The sequence below is a fragment of the Aspergillus caelatus genome, assembly GCF_009193585.1.
Source record: "Aspergillus caelatus strain CBS 763.97 unplaced genomic scaffold BDV27scaffold_282, whole genome shotgun sequence".
NCBI lineage: Eukaryota > Fungi > Ascomycota > Eurotiomycetes > Eurotiales > Aspergillaceae > Aspergillus > Aspergillus caelatus.
In genome coordinates, this window is record NW_022475545.1 from 22247 (window position 1) to 44927 (window position 22681).

The window sequence follows — 22681 nt, forward strand, 5'->3', positions numbered from 1 at the left end:
GAAACGGATGGGACGTGAGGGGAGAAGAATAATAAGGAATAATAAGCCGGGGGTCGCTCCAATCCTAGTGCGGGGAAAGCTCTTTATGGTTCTTACGCATTGAAGGCGTTAACTGTATGTAGTAGTCCGGAGAAATGACCGAGCCGCGGCCAACGCCTCTGCATACAATTTCCGATTCGATGCATCCATTCCATTTTTAATAATGGTGTCGAGCCGGTCCGCTCCAAATGTCGGCATTCCGAACTATTTAATTCTACATATTCCATCCCTTGAAAATATTGTTATCCAACTTACAACCTGTCGAAGCCGTGTAGTTCGACATGATTAATGATTAGTGAAGGGTAGGATTGCCCTCGGATATCGTTCGATGAGCCGAGGGTCTTCCCCAATCGGTACAAAAGGCTCCACTCATGATGAAACTAAGCCCCTAACTATTCAAAGCCTAAATATTAGGCTGTGGAGGAGCTTTCCTTTCATTGCCCTTGAGACCTTTGGGAAAAGGAATATCCAAATTCACAATACACAAATGAAGTTACCAAATCTCCTTTGACTGGATTTCGTGGGATCGTTTGGTGGAGCGGTGGATGTATTTACTAAGCAATGTGCCATGATTATTATTCTGCCGATTTCTATAGAATGGCTGCTCCGTGCGGTTCACGGACCGATTTTATATCGGAACCGTGACATAAACTAAGAAACTAATTTAGTTACTTGAAAAGCTTATCTATTGGGTAGATATTTAGGGCCTTATATAGACCCTATTTATACACTAATTTATATCGCTATAAACTCAAGCTATCTTGAAATGAATAAGGTAATTAGTTTGACGGCCCCAAGGCCTCAGGAAGCAAGCAGTATGGGCGGTGAGGCCTGGAAAGCACACTGCCAGACTGCCACAGGACATTGATCATTCTGACTCGGCATGTAACATAATCATCTCACTGGCGAATGATTAACGCACTGAGAGTTTGATACTCCCTCCTAATTAATGATTATATGGATATCCCCATCTCTATATTTCCCCTATACTTATAATACTTCTGTATACCTGAATCGTGACAAGCTTGAAGCCCCGATGCCCAAGGAGCTCGTTATCTCTACTATTGATCCAAAGTGTTAGGACATAATATACACAGGTGCAAGAGAACCATGTCTGCTAAGAGGAAGAGGGCTACCGCAGAGGCTGAAGTTCCATTGACTCCTACCGTTGATGGGGAACCTCCGGCGTGGGCAAATGTAAGTAGCTGGACCCTATTCCTATATTCATGCTAACTAATGGATTAAGTTCCGCTCGGAGTTAGGTGACACCCTTCCATGGTTTCGAGCCGTTCAAGGTGGCATATATCATAAAGATGGCCTGGCCTGGGGGGTTCTGATTAGTCGCGACTCGGGAGAGCGCTCATATATCGATGAAGAAGTGGTAATAACTAGGATGTAGGTACAATTGCTTCGACTTGCCACCAGTCATTCTCACGCTGAGACCTCTCACCTCTTTGAAGAGGTGGCTCATGCTCTAGAAATGCGAACGGCGATTTGGTCCACGTCAAGGACCAAGAAAAGAATGATCTTATGGTAAAATGTCTCCTAAACAGCATGGAACAAAAGGTTCCTGTCGGAATTATCATCGGTAGGTACATTGCGCCCGTAATTGTGAAAAGGCCAATTTTGATGGTACAATAGGGGAGCACAACACTGTCTTGGGAAAAAGGGTCCCGCACCCGTATAATGTGATGGATTACTTCCGTATCACGAACATCTGGTTTGAATGTAGTGGCAAGCGTAGAGCTGCGAAGGTGCGGTATGAGAAGTTGGATCTCCAGAGCAAGAGCTGGTGGGCAGACAAAGGGTCGTTACCGCCACCGTCTCCTGAAGAACGTGATTTTACAAGCAGACCAACCTCAGCTGAATGCAATGCATGTAGCCACAAGAGCTTCCAGGTATTTCACGAAGGCTGGATGTGTCTACAGCCATCCTGCACCCGTTTCTTTAAAATTGAAGGATTGGTCGCTCCCGCCAATCTCACCTATCACCAAAAGTTCCTGAGCTATCGGATGGCCCCGGACCTCGTCATGAAACCTCACCACAGCCTGATACCAGATTTGCTCAGTACTCTTGACGAGAATGACGCAAGTGTAGCCACCAGTAGAGTGGCTTGGAAAGGGATTGTATGCCCACAGTGCCGCAAATGTATCTCACGAAAGTTTTGGAAAGGCTGGAAGTGCAGCGACGATGGTACCTCTATTGCGACCCAACCTCAACATTTATGCACTTTTGAGAAGATGACACGAATGCCAATCATGTCTTTACGGTCTGTCATTGATACCCTCGAAATTGCTCCTCAAAAGCGAGCCTTTATACCAGATGACAGGTTCATGATTCCGGAGGTTGACGATAACTCACTAGCTCCATATAGGAGGCTGGTCTACATCATTCCGAGAGTCGGTCATATTACGCACCTGGTGTCGAATAGAGACATAAATGACCACCCTAACGGACCAAACACTATGTTTACACAACTGCAGCTGGCTGACCTTGGGTTACAGAGATTTCCTCTGAGTAATGCTGTGGGTAAGTTGGCATTATCTACTTATGAAATTGCATATTTCTGTCGGTACACTTCTAATGAATCTCTCCATAGTTCCTGGCACACTTACTGCGCACTTTGCAGTTAACTACGTCAGTTTTGCCATGCCGGGGCTTATTCATATGGTCAACTTCATCTGACGTTGTCTTAGGGGAACCCATATAAGTATGTTGCACCGGTGAATTGCAAAGGTTTCGATGAGGCTCCTGGGGTAGTTCTACACGCACTAGGCCGTCTGCAATGGGCGACGGAGAAAACTGTGCATTTGGCTGGGCATAAGTCCTATCCGCCAAACGAAATTCTAGTGCTAGGTTATTTTGCGGACATGAAGATCGGGGTAAGTACTATCTCATCTTTCATCCACCGAGGAGGTTATTTACACCCAGAAGGAGAAGGGAACGAAGAAGGTAAAAGGTATATGCAGCTGGTGCTAACGCCTTTAGTATCACGACGACGGCGAAACGTCCCTTGGCCCCACCATCGCGACACTATCGCTGGGGTCGAGGTCTATCATGCAGATCCGCATGAAATCTAAATACTACAAGGGGCAAAGTAGCAGGAACACTCTACTTGAGAACGATCCGGTGCTTCCAGGCTGCGCGTTCCAGTTGCAAAGGCAGACATGGAAAACTGAGTTCGAGCGTGGAATGATCACACAATCAAAGTATGACCAATGCCGGAACGAGTTTTTCAAGAGCCACCGTACCCAATGCGAAGCCAAACCGTGTATTAAACTGCAAATTCACCACGGAGATATGGTTGTAATGCATGGTGAAAGCCTGCAGAGATACTATGAGGTATGGATACCAGATTATGCACATAAATTGAAACTTGACAATTGCTTAGCATGAGGTTGTCCCTGAGAACAAGTTGCGCTTTGCGTTGACCGCGCGCCACATCAAAGCAGAGCACGTGGACCCGAAGGATACTCACAAGGGAGACTTTACGCTCGCTGGAAATCAACTCTACAATGGAATCTGAGAAATAGTGTTTTTTGTTTGGTTGTTTTCTGTTTCTCTGGAGTCTCAACTCTGATGGCGGTTCGCCTTGCGCTAGCTCTCTTGCTGTTTTCTACTTTGCCGTTTTCTGTACCTCAAAAATTTGCGTTTGATGACAGCTTGCCTATGCTTGTTTCATTGTAATTGTCTTTCTAGTAGTTACTACCCAGATGAATCCACAGTTGATATGCTTCGTCACCATATCTCATCGGACAGACAGTGCATCGTTTGACCTATTGATCCCGCTTGAACCAACCGCTTCCTTCACCAAGTTCAAAACCCTGCGAGCTCTCAGGGGCTCCGAAGATATCGTTAGGGAAGGCACCAGACGGAGCAGCCGAAACTTCCTGATAGTCATTTGAAACTGGCTGCCAGTCGTTGGAAAACTGAGCATCATTGGACTGGCCACCTTGGTTGGGGTTGTTGAAGGACCAGGGAATGTTGTCGAAGCCAGCGGGCCATTCGGAGTTGGGCTGTGTAGCACCTTCTGCGGCGCCAGCTTGCTGTCCCCAGGGAGCCATACCACCGATACCAGTGCTAGCGCCTTGGTTGGTCTGTTGACCGGCTCCCTGATTAACCTCCTGTTCGTTTCCTTGGCCAATTCCTTGCCCCCAGGGAATGGTAAAGCCTCCTCCATTCTCCATTCCGGCTGGGGCACCGGTTTGTTGGCCGGCTCCCTGGCTAGCTCCCTGTTCATTTCCTTGACCAGTTCCCTGTCCCCAAGGGATGTTCAGACCACCCCCATTACTATTTGAGGAACCGATTTGCGTACCAGAGTTTCCATTCTGGTTACCATCAGCACTGCAGTTGTTGAAAACACCTACAAAAGCCTAGTCAGCACAAAGTCCCTAAATGCCCAATGGTAACAGTACTTACTATTTGCATAGTAAGCAAATGAATCAGCGTTGTTCTTGGCCTGCGCAGTGCTCAATTGAAGTACACCATCAAGTCCATACACAACATCATCCGTGCCAGGCGCATAGACGCTAGTAGCATGCGAGAATTCATGGAGTGAGATAGCTGCCTGATCCAGATATCCACACTCGTTCACCACCTGCTGCGTCTCATAGTATGCTTGGCAGTTGACAACACGGTTCAATGTTGGGTACGTAATAGCCGCAATGTTGCCGCCGCAGGAATCCTGTGCCGATGGCTGACAGTAGTAGGTCAATGTGCCCTTCGATGTTGCTTCCTTAGCAATGGCCTCCAAGCGCTCCGCAACCTCCTTCTTATCAGCCTCATCCTGGGACTTGAAGAATTTCTGGAACAGTCCACTGCTGCCATCGCGCGCATCCGCAGCGGCGGCCTCAGCCATCTTGGCGGCCTGCGCAAGGTTATCCTGCATGAGCTGGTTGTATTCGCCACTGCAAGATTCGAGGGTAGCGCGGGCCGCAAGGCGGTTGGCAGAGTCCTCAGGAGCATCGAATTCGATGGCGTTGGATGTGTAAGGAATGACGAAAAATTTCTTGGTGTTGTTCAACTTTGTGTATTCGAGCATGCCGTCCGCGATGGCGGAGTACTTCTCTCCGGGAGAAAGGTCATGGGAGTCGGCAATATCGAAGATGGACTCAATTGTTTGCTTAGGGGCGAGCTCCAAGAAGGCGTCATCATTCAGATGTGTGTTGACGTAGTCTACTTGGGCACCAGTGAAAGTTGGGTCGGCCCCTTTTCCTTTTCGTTAATCATCTGGTGTTGATCTTTATATGCAGATACTAGCCATTCAGTAGTGAACTTACCAGATCCAGATACAACCACCTTCTTAGTAGGAAGTTCGTTATCGAGGAGACCACCCCTCTTGACGACGCGGAGATTCTCATCGGCAATATTAGTGATAAAAGCCTTGATAGTTGAGTTTCCAAGCGACTGCAGCTGAACATCAATCAGGTTGCCAGCACCGCCCTGCGGCGCTCCCGAAGCCTGCCTCGGAATAAGAATCGGCTTGCCAGCAGCCAAGGTCAAAAGACCGAAGAAGTGAACGAGTTGAATGAATGACATCCTGAACGGAGAAAAGGAGGGAGAAGATAGGAAAAGAAAGGAGGGAATGAATGGCTTGGATAAGAAAAGGCACTGGGAACGTGGTGCCTGGCCTGGTTTTATACATTGTATGACTCTGACAAAGATAATCTACTCATCCTCACGTTTCACGTTGGCTAATGGGTTTTTCTAATGGTTACATTGTTACCCAATCGATTAATTTGTTCCTGATGGATACATCTATCCTGCGAGCTATGGTGGTCTTGGCTACTGGCACTTGATACTATGGGCCAGCGGCTATAGATCTGGCGCAGGATCCCATGATGGGCTTGGAAGTGTCATCGATAGCCAATGACGGTGATGTATAGGGTTCCTGGGCAAGAATCAGGTAAATTAAACGGCCATGGGGTCTCGAGATCTAGCCTAGCTGAGGCAGATCATGGCTACAACAGGCTAGCAGATCTAAGGCGAGAAGATATCGTGCTACATGAAAAGTACGTTAAGATCGAGAAAATTCCGACGCCGAAACCACCTCATAACCCCCGATAGTATAGAAGTAAGTATCTTCAGCGCTCCACTCGAGTAGATGGGGGTCATGAGGAAGATCAATCCCGACGCATTAGCTAAGAAAAAGGCGCCCTATCTGATTCCTCATCCCGTACCTGAAACGCTTAGCAGCCTTAGCAAGGTTCAGGGTTCGAGAAGAATACTACCTTCCATTCCGGGCTCAACCCACATTAACACGAGATAGGTGGCACTGCATGGCATTTATGACACATTTCCATGGACACTCAAGCCAAGAGCCCCAAGTCAACGGGGTCAAGCGGATTAACACAGGAATTAAGGAGCGTGAAAGTGGGGACAGGTCCCTAGTATATGCGACATCTTGGCATCGACGGCGTTTCAGGGGTTCCAAGCCCTACCGGATTGTTAGACTTTTTGTGGTAAATTTTCTTTTTTAAGGTTATACCCGTTTCAAACGCATCGAACGGTCGACTACTACAGGCTCGGGATTTGTGACTTGCAGTGAACTTTGAAGAGTTTCTGTTTTAACTGCCGCTTGACATGAAACTGTCCCGGATGTTCGGATATTGTAAGTACGGATCGGTAGCTCTTGGCAGCTAAGGGAACGGCACTGCTCGGAATCCAGATCAGTCTGTATATCATGGTGCTATGGTATATGGTTCAGACATGCTATCTAGATGGAGTCAAGTTTTGCTGTTAGTATCTACTTACATAATAAGGAAGCTGGGGGTAGCTGGTGCTACAATGTCCGGTTCTGGACAGGATGGCATGTAGGTCGAAATCAAGGCTCTTTCCTACATGGTCAACCAACGCTAAATTAACAAGAAAGAACTCTTAAGACAAAGTAGTGATGGGTACGTTACATGGGGATATTGCCCAAAAGGGAAAAATTGAGGGTTAACGTGCTTAGTCTAGAGCACTTGAAAGCGGAGCGCGCCCACTTGGAAAGCCTTCCCTAAGACTCTTTCAATCCACCGCGGAAAGCACAGCCGTACCAGAACACAACGAGAATCTCCATTGCCAAGTTACTCTTAATTAAGGATTCCAATCCTAAGCCCAATTTGGGCGTACAATGTCGATCTTGTAGCTGCCATTGATTTAATGCCGCAGTTCAGGGTCGGTCAATAAGGGTATTGCCCCCGCGTTCCAAGAACTCAGGATCAGACTAGCTTTATATCGCACATTTTCTGTACCCACCAGCATGCCTCATACCGCCGGATCCAGGGGAAATTCTTCATGTGATCCGGCAACAATGGTACTTCTGAGCCGCGTCTATTGCCTGTTGCACAGTACGTACCGAGTCTGCGAGTGGACCCTTGGGTACATCGTTCGATTGTCTTGCCATAACGGCCCGATGATTACAAATGCTATACACCGAGACCTAGTCGGGAAAGCAAGCTTACTGCGCTGAATTACACCGCAGATAACTGTGTCGTTGACACTTTTCAGACGAGGAAACTCCACACCGGCTCTACCTCCATGGTCAGGAGATTGCACAACCTTCGACCTCCCATCAGCAAACCTTTCGATTGGGGTATGGAAGGATATTGTCTGAACGTCATGTTCTAGACATCAAGTGGCTGATTTCTACCACTTATCAAGCATTTCAGGCGCACCCTCGCTGTATAGCCTGCCGTGTGCCTTGGCTTGGGAAGGCTCTGACTTTCTACCCTCTTCTCTACCACCGGAACTGTGAAACTCTGGAAGTGATCAGGTAAGCACACATGAAGGCAACCTGGGCTTATAGAAACGATAGCCATGTCGTGTCTTCACATGATTTTCAAACGTGGACAACGACAAAAGGACATACAGCCAGATCTCACTCCCTCACCTCCGAAAGGGCCGCTGTAGGAACTACGTGGAAGCAACGCCTACAATGATGTTTACCTTTTACCGATTATCAACACCATACAAGGATGTTGCCATGCTCTATAGCCTGTGACATTGTTCTACATTGCCACTTCATTCGTCGATGTCATGCTTTGAGATGAAAATAGTCATCCATGATTATAAGTCCAGTCGGTCCTATTGATACTCTCTTGTCAATAAATAATGGTGAATTCTTGATTTCCAAAAACCTACTTCATGGTGACTAACAAGTAGGAAACAGAAGTTGTGTTCTTCAGGTATTACTACACGAGAAGAACGTCCTGTGTGTGGCAATGCATACAAAAACATACAAATGTCTAAAGCCTCCAACTTTTAGCGAGAGTTACCCTGCGGATTGATTTATACGCTATACTCGAATAGTTTAGTTGCATTAGAGACTCGAGAACGTGGGGGCAGCTGAGAGGATTCACTATTCAGAATGTGTATCAACGAGGACTGTCACCTATATATGAGCTTAATCAACCGTGCCCAAGATCATGAGAAGGAGCTCATTGCTTTCAATATTGAGGTCTTTCTTTTACGTCACCGTTTCCGTCCTTGTCGTACCATCTGAATACCTGTATTGTCACAGCTCAGTGCTTACTGCTCTCACGACTTTTCTCACCACCCAATCTTAAACCAGACTGAGTGACATCTTGAGATAACCGAGTTTGTTGCAGGTCTTTCTCATAACAAACAGCATTTTGGAGCATTTTGGAGCAAAAAGCACAGGGGGTCTGATCGCCCAAGTGAGTCTCTCAAAGCCAATTAACAATCAACAAAAGACTGCACGCGAAATGACTAAGATGGCCAAGCAGAGAGGAATGTCACCTTTCTAAGGAACAATAGCATTTGTGTCGAATTTGGTTGCGATCGGAATGTAACGTCGAATAAATACGACAGGTCGAGACGCCCCCACGGAATGCAACCGTCGATCGTCTGGGGAATTTCCGGGGTTTGTTTATGGCTATAATAGACCCACGTTTACCTGTAGCAAAGATCAAGATCTCCTCACAAACAAGATCAGCCATGTGGTCAGTTATCTTCCTTTTGCTGATTGCAGTAGTCTCTGCCTTGCAGTCCCTCCCGCCAGTTCAATGGAACAGCTTGGGTTCTGAACACGGCGGTTTTGACATTGCCACGATCGACCGAAATATCTATATCACCCATAGTTTCGCATCAGACAGAGATGAAAATGGCCTAACACTTATTCCTCCGTCGGCTATTGAATTTGCAAATACCTTTCGCCAAGATCTAGAGGAAATAACAGGCGACTCATGGAACCTTCACCCTGTTGAAGAGTTGCCCGACGGACAAACGGGCATTTTTCTTGACAGGCTAGATAGCTCGCAAGGCGTATTGACGTATGAAAATGGAGATGTCACCGAAGAGGGCTACAAGCTCCAGGTCCAACCTGGACGCGTCTCGATCCTCGGTTCAGGCGCCCGTGGAATGTGGTGGGGAACACGAACTTTGCTGCAACAGTTGTTGATAGCTCACAACCATCCCATCCCGTCTGGTCAGGTGGTTGACGCGCCCTCGTTTCCAACGCGAGGGTTCTTACTAGATGCCGGGAGGAAATGGTATTCACCCTCGTACCTCAAGGCCCTATGCACTTATGCGTCGTTTTTCAAGCTGTCTGAATTTCAGTATCATACGAGCGACAACTACCCCTTAAGTCGTGGCCACAACGAAACCTGGCAAGATGTTTACGCACAGTTCTCCTTGCGACCGGAGAGCCCTGAGCTGCAGGGAATCGTACAGAGACCAAACGAAACACTCTCCCGGGCGGACTTTGAGGATCTTCAGCGGCACTGTGCGCAACGAGGCGTGACTGTCATCCCAGAGATCGAAGCACCTGGTCACAGCTTATTTATTACCAAATGGAAGCCAGAGTTGGCCTTAGACAGCAAAGATCTCTTGAACCTGTCCCATCCGGAGACCATTCCCCTAGTGAAGTCCATCTGGACTGAGTTTCTGCCATGGTTCCAGACGAAGGAGGTCCATATCGGCGCTGATGAGTATGATGCTACACTAGCGGACGACTATATTGATTTTGTGAACGAGATGGCGGAGTTCATGGATGACAAGGCCGGCAAGACAATCCGGATCTGGGGAACATACGAACCATCCGACACCCGCAACATCTCAAAAGATGTCATTATTCAACATTGGCAGTATGGACAATCCGACCCAGTCGATTTGGCCGAGCAGGGCTGCGAAATTATCAACTCAGAGGACTGGTGGGCTTACATGTCGTTGAAGAATGATCACATGCCGATATTCCCGGCCCCGTATCCAGATTTTTTCAATAACTCCAGAGTGCTCAACTTTGCGGACAGAGATGGATGGCAGTGGACACCGGCTCTCTTCAACCCGGTGAACGTTACCGAGCAGCCCGACCCGAAGCCCGTCAAGGGTGCCATCTTGGCCGCATGGAATGATAATGGACCGGATGCAACGACACAGTTAGAGTCTTACTACGCGATCCGCAATGGCATTCCTGTTGTTGCAGCGAGGGCGTGGGCTGGAAACCGTGGACCCAGCATCAATGTATCCACTTTGTCAGACTCGATGGACGTGTTGACCTCGAAGGCCGTGGCTCAGAATTTGGACCGACAGATTCTCCGCCAGAATCAGGATGCCCATGAACTGATAAGTTGGACAAACCCTTCGGAGAATATAAACCGCGACAAGATCTATCTAGGATACGGCAGCAAGGGGATGAACTATGAGTTGACTCTAAATGTTTCCGGCCCATTTACCCTGTCGTCCAACGACTCCACCCTTGCATTGTCATCAGACGGCAACCTGACATTTGTTTCAGACGGATGGGAGTATCCCCTGCGCTCTATAGAAGAAACGGCTGGGTTCGATCCAAGCTATCCAGGACGGATTTGGACGAACGAGACCTCCTCATCCCACGAGCCGGTGGCCGTCCCATTACAGAGCCATATCACTATTCGGACCGACATGATCGGCGGTAGTCGGGTTTGGGTCAATGAGGGATTCGTTGGAAGATTCGAGGTGCTGGTATTTGGTGGCAAAAACCGGCTATTATCATGGAGCCAGATGGCGTTCGTGGCACCACTGGAGTGGATCGAAGGGAGCATCCAACAGTTGACAGTGAATGAGTTTGACGGGCGGCATTGACCCATGTCAAACTTGCAGGATGTATAAAATTTCCGTGGGTAAATAAATTCATGCAGCAAAATATACCCCTCACTTTTCAATTCACCGACTTGTGGATCCTTTACCTTTCTGTAGAGACTTGCATTTATCCGTCCAGTAATGGCTTCCATTTCCCCCGCATTGTAAACAAGAAATCGGAGATCCGGAGCAATCGCCGCAAAGCTTGAGTATCCTAATCTAGCAAAGTATTTTTGTATTTTCCTATATTTATTTATCTCTCCCACCGATTGTGTCATGCACTAGAGCTCACCGTCATTGACAAGCCACCCTTAACCGCAATGTACACATTCCCACTCCTCCTAGGCATCCTAGCCTTAACAAAAGACGTAGCCCTAGCCAAATCTACCCAGAAATGGGGCCTACGAGAATTCAACAACCTCATCACCTTCGGCGATAGCTACACAGACGACACGCGAGTATCCTACTTCTACGCCCACAACGGATCCGCACCACCAGTAGGCTGGAAACAACCCGAGGTACACACCCAACACCCAATCTAATCCAAACCCAACCTCCAAAGCCCAATCTAACCCATAACAGGCCAACTCCTCCGCCTCAGGCGGCTACATATGGGGCCACTATGTAGCAACAGCCACAAACGCAACGCGACACAACTACGCCGTCAGCGGAGGCGCATGCTCGAACAAAATCACGCCACGGACAATGTCTGGCCTGAACATGCCCTACCCATCCGTTCTGGAATACGAGATCCCGGCTTTCCTTGCAGACAGCCAATATGTAGACTCCCAGGGGAACCGATTCCTCGACATCCCCGCCGACGAAACAGTCTATGCGATCTGGATTGGGACGAACGATCTAGGCAATTACGCCTTTCTAACTGACTCCCAGGTCCAGGGGAAGGTGATCTCGGATTACGTGGAGTGTGTATATGAATCTCTGGATCGGATTTATGCAAGCGGCGGACGGTACTTTGTATTGATGAATCTGGCGCCGTTGCAGTTGACGCCGCAGTATGCTTTGCTGGAGGACGGGGGCGCGAAGACTGTCTCCTGGTGGCCTGATAAGCCTGGTAACCAGACTTTGATCAGCTACCGCATGTGGGAGCAGGTGGTTAATGTTAATGAGGTGTTTCGGTATAGGACGCCTTATGAGGTGTTGGTTGCTGATAGGTATCCTGGGGCTGGGGTTGCGGTTATGGATATGTATGGGTTGGTGAGTATCCCTCGTTTTTTTTTTTTTTTCTTTCCCTTGTGATAACTTCCTTTGTGATATGTATTGGTAAGAAAAAGGCTGACTTTTGGTAGTTATCCGATATCTACTATAATCCGGATGACTGGTTCGGAGACGTCGGTGCCAATGTAACGGGGTTCGTGAAGCATTGTAATGCCGAGGGCAAGGATTGTGTCCGGTTACCGGATGAGGAGAATTTTATGTGGTTTGACGAGTTGCATCCGTCTCAAACGACGGATAAGTTTATTGCGGAGGAGTTTGTGAAGGTGGTTAATGGGAAGAGTGAATGGGCGACGTATTGGTGAGGGCTTGCTTGCTTGCTGGGATAGGGATAAGTATATGAACCCCTGTCGAGGGTTGTATCCGGTCTCGTGATCAACCTTGATGACAGGTTAGAGGTATGCATACTGCCAGATATCAATGATTAAATTAAAGGGACGTCATTTGAGTAAACCATTTTCTTGAACCTGTCACTGATTTAGTCCAACGAGCTAATAACAAAATCGCCGAGGCAAGGCCTTGCGCGTGATATGTCATAATGACAGGCCAGGTATCCAATCCTTAGCTTGCCAGATATGACACTTACATCGAAGTTAGGACAGCATAGCCACTCTCAGGGAGCCTCTATTCGGAAGAGTGAGTATGACGGGATAGAAAAAAAAAATTAAAAGAAATAGAAAGGGACAAAAAGGAAACGAAAGGAACAAAACAGTATCGCAATTAGCTCAGACCGCCCCTTCACTCTATGAATAGCATCATCAACCCCAAGGCCCTACAATACTATACGCCTTAATAATCGAGCAACACACCCCTAAGTTTAACAACGTAAAGCCCAAGGCCCCAAGCCCCCATAATCCAGAACTTAATGGCTGCTGACCGCGCATGATCCCGCAGCGCCTCAACCGTAGAACGCTTGGAACCCAGTTTGACTAGGTAAAAGAAGCCAGAAGGCCTAAACACGAGAAGCTACCTATCATACGACACATGAACACAAATACCAAACTAAGCCCAGCATCCTTCTTCGTCCCTTCTGGGGCGAAAACTAGTAGCATGTGGACAATTCCCCATTTACCTTATCAAGTAAAAGCGCAACATAACCACTGAGTCAGGAACATCCACTCCAGCCAATCCGGGAATCCTGATTCGAGAATCCACCGGAAACCACGGCTTTCTACAGCAAGCTCCCCTAAAGCCAAGCTAATTTTCCATGCCGAAAGACCCCATCCAGTGGAACGCAAAATCCACGGTTCAAACTCTCCAAGCGAGCCGGCCAATCACGGCCGTCCAAAAACCAACAAGACCAACCAGCGTCTCTGACACGGCATGTGGCGAGGCAGAAACGCATTTACGCCTTATAAGGAGGGTACCGAATAATCAAGTCACATACACAATAGCGAGAATGGGGGTACAGGATAAGACAGATATTACCCAGAGAAGAGAACACACGACTTGTTGGTTTGGACATCCTGGAAAATGGCACCCAATACAATCTATTACCATTACCTTTGCTCACTGCATTTGCATAAACGTATGATACACACGGAAGAGAGAAAGACATGGATGACAACAACAACAACACAACTCCACAGTATCGTCTAAGTCCACCGCCGAGACCTATTGCGCTTCGACCCGAGAGCGTATCACGTTCCGAAATACTCTTGACGGTGAAGAATCGCCCCGAACCGTGGCATTCCTTGGATTATAGTGTGGAATATGAGGGTCAGACAATCTTTTCGGTCCAGGGGTATCCATGGAGTATTGGTCAACGACGGATTTTCTATGATCGGTCTGGATTGCCGCTTTTCGAGTTGCGATGTCGGTGGTATAATTCGTCATGCTTGGAATTGAGGTTACCGGGGCAGATGGAACATGTTATATTGTCTGCGAAGTTGAGGGTCGCGGTTCGAGCGCCGAAGGCGGTTATCAGGTTTCGGAATGCTGTGGTGTCTGAGCAGCGGAGACCGAGGGATTCTAAGAAACGCAAAGAGAAGGGGAAGATCGATGCCGATTACGATGCAGATAATGGCGCTTATCTACCTGATTCCGATGAGCTGATACTCGAGGTCCGCGATGAAGATCCGTACTACCAAACCCAGGTCTTGGTGCTTGGGGACCAAATCGTGGCGCATATTCGTCGAGTGACGAACCCGGCCGAGCTGGCTGAAGGGCCGCAGCGTCCCTTGCGATATCGACCAAAGTGGGAAGTGAGAGTTGCGCCCGGGGTGGATATGGCGCTGATAGCGGTCGTCGTTGTTATATTAGGGCAGCGGGTTACGGGGGATGAATATGACTGTAGTGGGGCGGGAGAGATATAATGGGATTGGGGATGTTTTAAGACTGAAGGACTTTTTATATCTGGTGCTGAGAGAAGGACAGCGGTGCTACGGTGAGAATTTCGGATAGTGTATGTCTTGAGGACAGCTTTCTGTAGCGCCTACTATCCTGGAGAAGGTTAAGACTTCGATTCATGTATATTCTTTTGCGCTAAGGCTGACACCCAATATCCCATGTTGAAACGACTCCATCATGGTTCCAGCTGCAGATAGTTGCGTATGCAATGTGTTACATAAATGTTGTTTCTATCTCGTGATTTGGTTCGAGTATATAGGAGAGACGGGGAGAAGAAAGGATACAGAGACAAAGTGGCTGAGGCAAATCAATGTCCCTGCAAGGATGTCTCTCAGATATCAAGACACGTTCTTCAGCAGTTTCCACTGCACTCAGTTGCCAAGTTCATGCAAATTGATCCCGCTAGGCCAGTACCACGAAGCAGATTCGGTTATACCGGACCTAGAATAAAATTTGTTTAACATGAGCAGACGATAAAAGCTCTGGTGAAACGGTGATACAAGGATCTAGGGGGGGGGGATCAACCTAGGACTAGGGGTTCTAACTATATGGAACTACAGGGTAGACAGAAGAAGGGGATGGCATACAGAAGGATGATTAAATCAGAGAGAGTGCTGTGGTAGACACATCAGTTGTGGAAACTATTTCATACATATTATGTCCCCCATATATTGGTCCGAGAGTACTTCGGTATTCTGTCTCATCGGCGAGGCGCCTACATAGCTAGTCATTTCAATAGTTAGGCTCTAAAATGTTAATGGGATTATGATAGATCGATTTATTGAAAGATACAGAGACACACACTAAGAGAGAGAGAGAGAGAGAGCGGAGAGAGGGCTACATGAAAATAAGAAGCAAATCTGCAGCTATCATACTGAAATCTGCAGAGGCTTTACGATCAAGCAAAGCAAAGACTAAACGCAGTAGAATAGAGGGATACGTAGCGTCACGGCCATAGAATCTCGCAAAATCTCAATACCTGACCGTTATCGATCCATAGGGCACACCATCAAAATCCAATTCAAACAAAAGTGGCGCCGATGTCGGTGTGAGCTTAGCGACTATCTCAATTCTATAGTACTCAAACCCCTTACAGTTCCTTTTCTTTGGAAAAAGCGTGGTTGGAATATCGTTAAGATCAAATTCCATCTTACACAACTTGAACACATCTTTCTTCGAGGTTAGCAGTCTATACCCTGGAGATAATGTAGACTGTAGAAAGCGGTCCAACTAACCTTCAGTGACCTTGTTTGGCGCTATGTCAGCGTAACAAACGAACAAACTTTGGCAATCCCTTAAATCCTTATTAGGGCGAACATATAGTACTAGTGGGAGTTCTCTTGGCGTATTTTCGGAAATTGCAGCATTCTATACATGCACCAGTACGTTAGATGTTGTTTCCACCTCGCATCAAGATTTTTAGGGCTAAGCACCTTCATGATGTACCATGTCAACCGGTCTTTTACGAAGTAACCCTGTTCAATATCCGACCAGATTGACTCAGAGGCATTGTGACGAGAAGGGTCATAAAGTGACCAGTGATTTGTTCCGCATTAGCATCGTGCAATACGCTTTACAACTCGGTTGCCATCCAAGCCTCGTTGTACGGCGCAGCTTTTGACGCAGTTTTAGTATCATGATACACAACCATAGCTGTAGGGGCAATTTACCGGGCAACCGCTGACTATCTGTAGATTGAATTAAAATATAATCCTCACACACGTAAGACTGAGAATCCACCTACGCATCTGTTGGCTGCATGACAGGGGTCAGTGGACAGGCTGCTTTCAGTCGCTGATAGAGGTACTCCGACTCGGCAAAGCCACCGACAAGCATAATTGCCTACTAGGTCAGTAAGTCTTACTAGTGAATTCTGAGGGTAAGATGGTTAGTACCTTTGCTTTTGCTCCAGAGCGAGCGATATCACGCGTTTGAGAGTGCACAAGGGATACCACGTTCTCTACCACAGATTCAAATATCCTTTAATTGTAGTCCTGGGAATTATAATATCAGCTACGAGTAACTTCCGTCCATTAAGCCCAGTACTAACCTGTCAAGGGCAAGGAACCCACCTTTGAGGCCTATAACTAGTTTATCCCCCACACCAGGCAATGGGATGAGCTGCCCGAGCTCTTGGAACTCGTCATTGTCATCATCATCATTCTCGTCGAACGAGTAGTTGGGCTTAACGGTGACTTGCCAGAAACTTATCGCAGCCTGTATAGATACCCTTGGGATCTTTTCGTATTCGGAGTCTCCGAAGAGGGCCTTCAGGAAAGTCATAAATTTCGCATCTAGCAACATCGATCCATAGGCAGCCCCTATGCAAATTAGCAACCTGCTAAGCAATAGTCAGGAATATACTACACATACCAGTGCCTTGGGTTACCTCTTCGAGGTAAAGTGGACTAACAGACTTTACACAATATGATATTAAGTCCTACGTAGGTCAGTATGCTGCACATCATATTAACCTGCCGAGCAACACTTACAACCGTTCCACCACCAGCGTCGCATACCACAATAACATCCCCACTCTACATTAATAAAGGGTTAATTTCCCGTCACTGTCTAATTTTAATTAAGACTTACCTGGATGGTATTAGGCTTCATTACACTTAAGCAGTGGAGCGCAGCGGCCTCTGGCTCGGATACAAGGGAGATATCAGACAGTGGAAAACCTGCAGCTGAAGTCGCCAACCGAGTACCATCTTTCGCTTTGTCTGACCACACAGCTGGAACTGTTAGCACGTACTGTATGTCCATACGTTCGACAGCATCTTCGAATCAGCGGCGGAGTATATCCATTCCATGGCCTATTAGCTTTCTCAGATAATCTGCTACAACCTCAGCCGGGCTTAATCCTCTGTTTCTTAACACTTTCTTGGACAGGAGGACCGGTATGAAATCAGTTTTCAGCCTTTCATCAAGCAGTAATTTGACTCCGTGGATGACGTCCTTTGTGAACGTCAGTCCGTATCCCCATCGAACCTTTCCGCCCTCATAACAAATGGTAGTCGGCGCTTTAGGAGTCGTTCCTGCCTAGGTTAGAACTTGTTTGATAGGGATAGGCTATAGGGCTATACGTTTCCTTCTACCTGGCCATTCAGATATCACTTCGATATCATCGGCCACTGCAGTAAGAGACCAAGCGATCCTGTCATCGTTAAATTGTATACTATATGTGACAACATGATGGGGCACACACCCACTGTACGTTGTATTGAAGTCGATGTCAACTATAATCTGTGGCTTGCTCGTCATGGTGGTATGGTATTGTACATTGCGCCGGTGAGATTTAAGAGCGGGGGCAAGTATCGTATACTAAGAGAGTGAAGCAGGGGAAGTTTGCCCGATGATAAATTCCTTCGTCACCTAATCGCAGATATGACGAACATGATATCTTTTAAAAGATATCATCTGAATGTAAGCTGGATCTACCCAAAGATTAGTCGGCTGGGTTTGCCTTTTATTCTGATTCTCTCTCCCTTCCGAAGGGAAGCACATCTTTTACTTGCAACAAGGCATGACTGAATTTATAAGGATTTGTTCACCGCAGTCTACAAGTGGCTTTGAATGTTCAAAAAGGCATGTGGGGCGTTCCTTGAGCCTTGAATAATACACTGATCTTTAGAGCTCTTGCAGGAGCCCCACCATCGCGATCTATACGAACAAGAACGGCAGAATATTGGCCTAAAAGAAAGATGTCGACGGTTGCAAGAGCTAGTAGCGGAAAAGCAGCAGAGGATGGAAATGGAGACCGCACAGAAGAATAGCGATATTCATCTGCTAAAAGAACGAGTGAACACTATGGTATTCCGGCCTAATTCATTAGATGACGACTGCGCCAGGCGTATCATGAACAGGCTCGGGCATTCACTGGATACTTGGGTTAATTCAAACTTCCGGGATGAAGGTCGATTAGGTGGTCTGACAGCTGCTTCACTAAGGACGAAGACAGGATCCCTTCCACCACTTCATGAGCCGCCGAATGCTCATCAGCGACGGGCTCTGATTAGGGCTGCCGTTAGCTGGCATATTTATGACTACGTATTCAATTGGTTTATCATCGGAGCTCGAAGTCTTGCAATGGACGAAGAATGGCAACTGATATATTCGCGTATAAGAGAGAAGTGTACACTTACACCATATTCCAAACCTTTCATTATCCTAGCTAACATGAATGATATTCCTAGGCCCAACATATGTTTCAGGCCACTGGCGATTTGCAACCAGTATAGCTATCCAGTCCCTAAGCCTCGAATATCTACAGGCGATGTGCGACAGGCTTTGTGAGAAAGTCGAAGTGGCCTTCTCCAAATTTTCATCCTCGAAAGTGGAAGGAAGAGTTCGCAAATTGCGTCGACTGGTCGAGCAATGCATAAGAGTTCAAGCAACGCTTAGAAAGACAGGAGAATTGCTATTTCTTTATCAGCACCAATCCTGGTGAAACGTATAATACATATCAGATGCGATGCATTGCGGTTTCACAAGGTGAATGTTTTTGTGTGCAGCTTAGCCTCTGGCCGGGGCTGGCAAATTGTGGCCCTAGTGAGACGTTTTGTTGTGGAACGGGAGGTTGTGTGGACAACCGAAACATATAACGAGGACCAATCTCCCACCACTTCTGCGACCATGCCTACGCAAGAGTTGAGCGAGTCTGACATGCTTCCTTTTGATGAAAAAATGGCAGTCTCATGCAGCCATGACTCGAAAAATGGGGATAATAAATCTATACTTGTCGGATGCTAGGATTGACGATTGCTTTCTACCAATTGAGCTCTTAATTATTCATATTCAGCTATTGCTTGGCTTGTATTTGCTGTGCTGATCAGGCTATCACTAGATTGCCAAGTCGGCGATGTTCTCCTTGTGCCAAACCTCAGTGATCTAGGTTGATCATCCTAAGGTCCTTGGGTATCCGTATAAACAGCTCCTCACCCTCTGCTCCTGCCAAGGTGGTTTGTTCCGGGTCCTGCATAACCAGCTCAGCTTCAAGGAACTAGCCCAGCAGGTCTTCTCGGTGCATGAACTCGGCAACGTAGCAGATTGCGTGTAAGTATGACATACATAATGACGTCGTAGTCTACCTAGTCTTGTCACGTAGAGCAAGTTCCCTCCAGTTGTGTCAGTAGTAGTCTTCGTAGCTCTAGGGAAGTCCACCACACCATTTCTCTCCAAGCAGCTTATGACCTGATCACTACTAGTTATAAAGGCTTACATGAACACAATCCCATTTTAACATGATGTGCGAAGGTTGTTACTGAAGGTCGATCTCATTGAACAAAAGTCTTATCAAAAGACATCTAAAGCTTGTATAAGGCCATACAAAACATAAAACAGGCACAAAGTAAAGCACAGGTAAAAGGATGTACGCAGTCAAAGTCGCATAACGAAATTAACAAGAACACAAAAGAAATTCAAACACCGTTGGTAAACCCGCTACCCCCGGCCTCCGTATCAATCTTCATTGAGTCCATCAATCCACATACCTCGAATAGCTTCTTCGGCCCCAAGCCATCCGGAATTCCAACAACACCTTCATTCTTTAGTCTTTCCAGTGCAGCCTTAATGCCCAGATACGCTGGTGCGAAGCAAGCGAAGGAAAAGATCATAATGCGGAAGCCCATCTCCTGTGCTTCCTTGGTGGTTATGATGGGGCCAGCACCATTCTCTACCATGTTCAAGAGCAGGGGCCATGGTGCCAGATCCTGCACGGCTTGTCTTGCCATCTCTTTGGAGGTGAAGCCTTCCAGCAGTCCAACATCTGCACCGAGGTCACGGGCTGCCTTCAGGCGTCGGATACATTCATCATACCCATGCTGCTGTAAGGCGTCGGTGCGGGCAATCAGAACGATATCCGAGCGCAATCTGTCCTTGGTCAACTTGGCAGCGCGGATGCGGGTGAGGTATTCCTCCAGGTCGACGACCTTCTTTCCAGCTAGATGACCACAACGTTTGTTCTGAATCTGGTCTTCAATGTGGAAACCAGCAACTCCGGCCTGGATATACTGTTGAACGGACTTCGACACCATCAAAGGACCTGGACTACATCAGGGGTCTGACAATCAGATGGGGATACGGAGATAACGTACCACCATAACCAGTATCCATGTCAGCGATCAATGGGGGTCCAAACGGGTCCAGGTTGGCAATCATCTCGGCATTGGTCCGCATATCATACAATTGGGCCAATCCAAGATCTGCCATACCGAGCCTTGAGGCGGTAGTTCCAGCACCAGTCTGAATGGTTAGCGTTAATATAGAACGTTGTATGGACAAGACGTACCATATACATTGCCTTGAAGCCGAGCCCCATGGCAATTCGAGCAGAGATACCATCGTACACACCAGGGCAGACGATCAAGTCGTCTGTTTCCCTCAACATACGGCGCAGCTTAGATGCTCCGGCTGTCATATACAGGGAAACAGTGGGCTCCTGCCTGGCACCGTTAACTTCATAGAAGCCATCTTTCTCGACGGTGATGGTGATAGCCAGGTTAGACGAGGAGGAATCTCCGACCTTCATTGTGATTGATTTTGAAAACAGATAATGATGAGGATGAGGATGATGATGATGATGATGATAAGTTCTGGGAGATAGCCTTCCTACACTGGAAACGACACCCTTTATATACCCCAGTTCCAGCCTTCGATGTCTGCAACTTCGGGGAAATTACCATCCGTCGGACGACCAGCCGGTATCTGAAGTTCCTTCATTTGTTCATCGGCTAGCACCGACACCCTCGTCCTGATATGCAACGTAAGGACTTGGCCAGCTGAATAGCCAGTCAATACGAAAGTAGAATACCCCCCTCGTTAATAATTGGAGGTACTAAGTCATCTTGGCTGCTGGCTTCCTTGCGGCGCCGAGGATATACTATGTGGTACAGTATATGCCTGTGACGGACCAGGAGTGGTAGGCCTGAAGGCCTGGATTCGGTGTCAATGAGTCCGAACAATTAGGCTAATTAATTCCAGACATGATAATTGATAACATGTGCATATAGCCTGTTATTTTATGCGCTCCTCTGACTGTTGGCGTAAGAGAGTTTGGTAGATAAGCCATACAATGCTGATTGTGGCTCTGAAGAACCCACTGCCAAGCTCTTCACTGGGTCCTCGTTCGTCAAAAGAATTGCTAGAGCAACCTGCTTGCTAGCCGGATTTGTTGAGGAGCATGCATGTCAGATGTTGATTTGTGCAACATATCTGTTAATTTGCGCTTGGCTTTATTAATTTGGCGCTGATCAACAGTCTGACGAGCCGTGGCGCAGCTGCGGATCATGTTCCTCACGTACTGAGTACTGAATGATACCAACGGCCGTCGTTAGAGTCGGAGGGCAGAGGCAGGGGGTCTGCAATGGCGTTAAAATGAGAACACCGTATTCGGAGCGTTTGGTTCTTGGCTTCTATAGCATCAATCTCCGCGCGGCATCAATTGCAGATCGAACCGTGATGACCGGGGATGAGTGATTGCGCAAAGAAAAGAGGAAATGAGTGAAATGAGGAGTCATCTGAGCGTCGATCAACTCTACTCGGCATCTCAAGGGTTCAGGGTCCTTTCTCCTATGATTCGAAGTTGCCACGCTCCATCTTCGGGTCCTTCCGCATCGGACGCCCGCGGACAAATCTCCCTCCTCACGGCCAAGCGTCTTGGCATGATGACCCCGAGTCTCGGCACAATAACTAGACGTGGTCTCGGCACGCGGTACGAGGAGACCTCAGGGCTGGCGGACCGCATCCTACATGAATGATGATGTCTGCGACTACTCCGATTGGTCCCTCGCTTGTCGAAACTTACTGCCTATCACCCGAATACCACACGGACAAACCTCCTCCACTGTCCATTATGATTTGGCCCTGAGTCGGACTTGTCATGATCTGCCAGTGCTTATCATGAGGAGGTCGTCGGTCATTTTACCCGGCTCCTTGGCCATTGTTGTGTTTCTTTGCTGAGGCCCCCCTCCCCTTCCCACTTTTCAAACTCGTTGTCGTT

At 47.6% G+C, this 22681-nt stretch overlaps 6 protein-coding genes across 6 annotated transcripts; 3 read left to right on the plus strand and 3 right to left on the minus strand.

The window, feature by feature from the left end:
* Nucleotides 1-1149: 1149 nt before the first annotated feature.
* BDV27DRAFT_168791 (uncharacterized protein) lies at nt 1150-3659 on the plus strand (the record flags this gene model as incomplete). Its single annotated transcript, XM_032074862.1, has 8 exons — nt 1150-1236; nt 1286-1434; nt 1500-1627; nt 1681-2568; nt 2639-2676; nt 2736-2921; nt 3028-3381; nt 3431-3659. 8 exons carry the CDS (start codon nt 1150-1152, stop codon nt 3563-3565), a joined length of 1965 nt encoding a protein of 654 aa, XP_031922222.1. The 3' UTR covers nt 3566-3659.
* Nucleotides 3660-3762: 103 nt separating this feature from the next.
* Nucleotides 3763-5577, minus strand: BDV27DRAFT_168793 (Deuterolysin metalloprotease family-domain-containing protein; the record flags this gene model as incomplete). The annotated part of the gene is made up of 3 exons (XM_032074863.1): nt 3763-4402; nt 4459-5247; nt 5319-5577. The coding sequence occupies 3 exons, from the start codon at nt 5575-5577 to the stop codon at nt 3816-3818; spliced, it is 1635 nt and encodes a 544-aa protein (XP_031922223.1). The 3' UTR covers nt 3763-3815.
* A 3399-nt stretch (nt 5578-8976) lies between these two features.
* On the plus strand, nt 8977-12638 carry BDV27DRAFT_168795 (glycoside hydrolase superfamily; the record flags this gene model as incomplete). The annotated part of the gene is made up of 3 exons (XM_032074864.1): nt 8977-11076; nt 11683-12315; nt 12408-12638. 3 exons carry the CDS (start codon nt 8980-8982, stop codon nt 12636-12638), a joined length of 2961 nt encoding a protein of 986 aa, XP_031922224.1.
* Nucleotides 12639-13889: 1251 nt separating this feature from the next.
* BDV27DRAFT_162930 (uncharacterized protein) lies at nt 13890-14648 on the plus strand (the record flags this gene model as incomplete). Its single annotated transcript, XM_032073471.1, has 1 exon — nt 13890-14648. The coding sequence occupies one exon, from the start codon at nt 13890-13892 to the stop codon at nt 14646-14648; it is 759 nt and encodes a 252-aa protein (XP_031922225.1).
* Nucleotides 14649-15654: 1006 nt separating this feature from the next.
* On the minus strand, nt 15655-17946 carry BDV27DRAFT_149841 (Hsp70 family protein; the record flags this gene model as incomplete). The annotated part of the gene is made up of 12 exons (XM_032071131.1): nt 15655-15851; nt 15918-16050; nt 16116-16181; nt 16260-16296; nt 16427-16524; nt 16578-16662; nt 16733-17020; nt 17052-17122; nt 17175-17219; nt 17275-17436; nt 17527-17720; nt 17769-17946. The coding sequence occupies 12 exons, from the start codon at nt 17944-17946 to the stop codon at nt 15655-15657; spliced, it is 1554 nt and encodes a 517-aa protein (XP_031922226.1).
* A 2115-nt stretch (nt 17947-20061) lies between these two features.
* On the minus strand, nt 20062-21602 carry BDV27DRAFT_58318 (isocitrate lyase/PEP mutase family protein). Its single transcript, XM_032077004.1, has 3 exons — nt 20972-21602; nt 20778-20925; nt 20062-20725 (listed from the first exon to the last, which is right to left on the minus strand). The coding sequence occupies exons 1-3, from the start codon at nt 21209-21211 to the stop codon at nt 20103-20105; spliced, it is 1011 nt and encodes a 336-aa protein (XP_031922227.1). The 5' UTR covers nt 21212-21602; the 3' UTR covers nt 20062-20102.
* Between the last annotated feature and the right edge of the window lie 1079 nt (nt 21603-22681).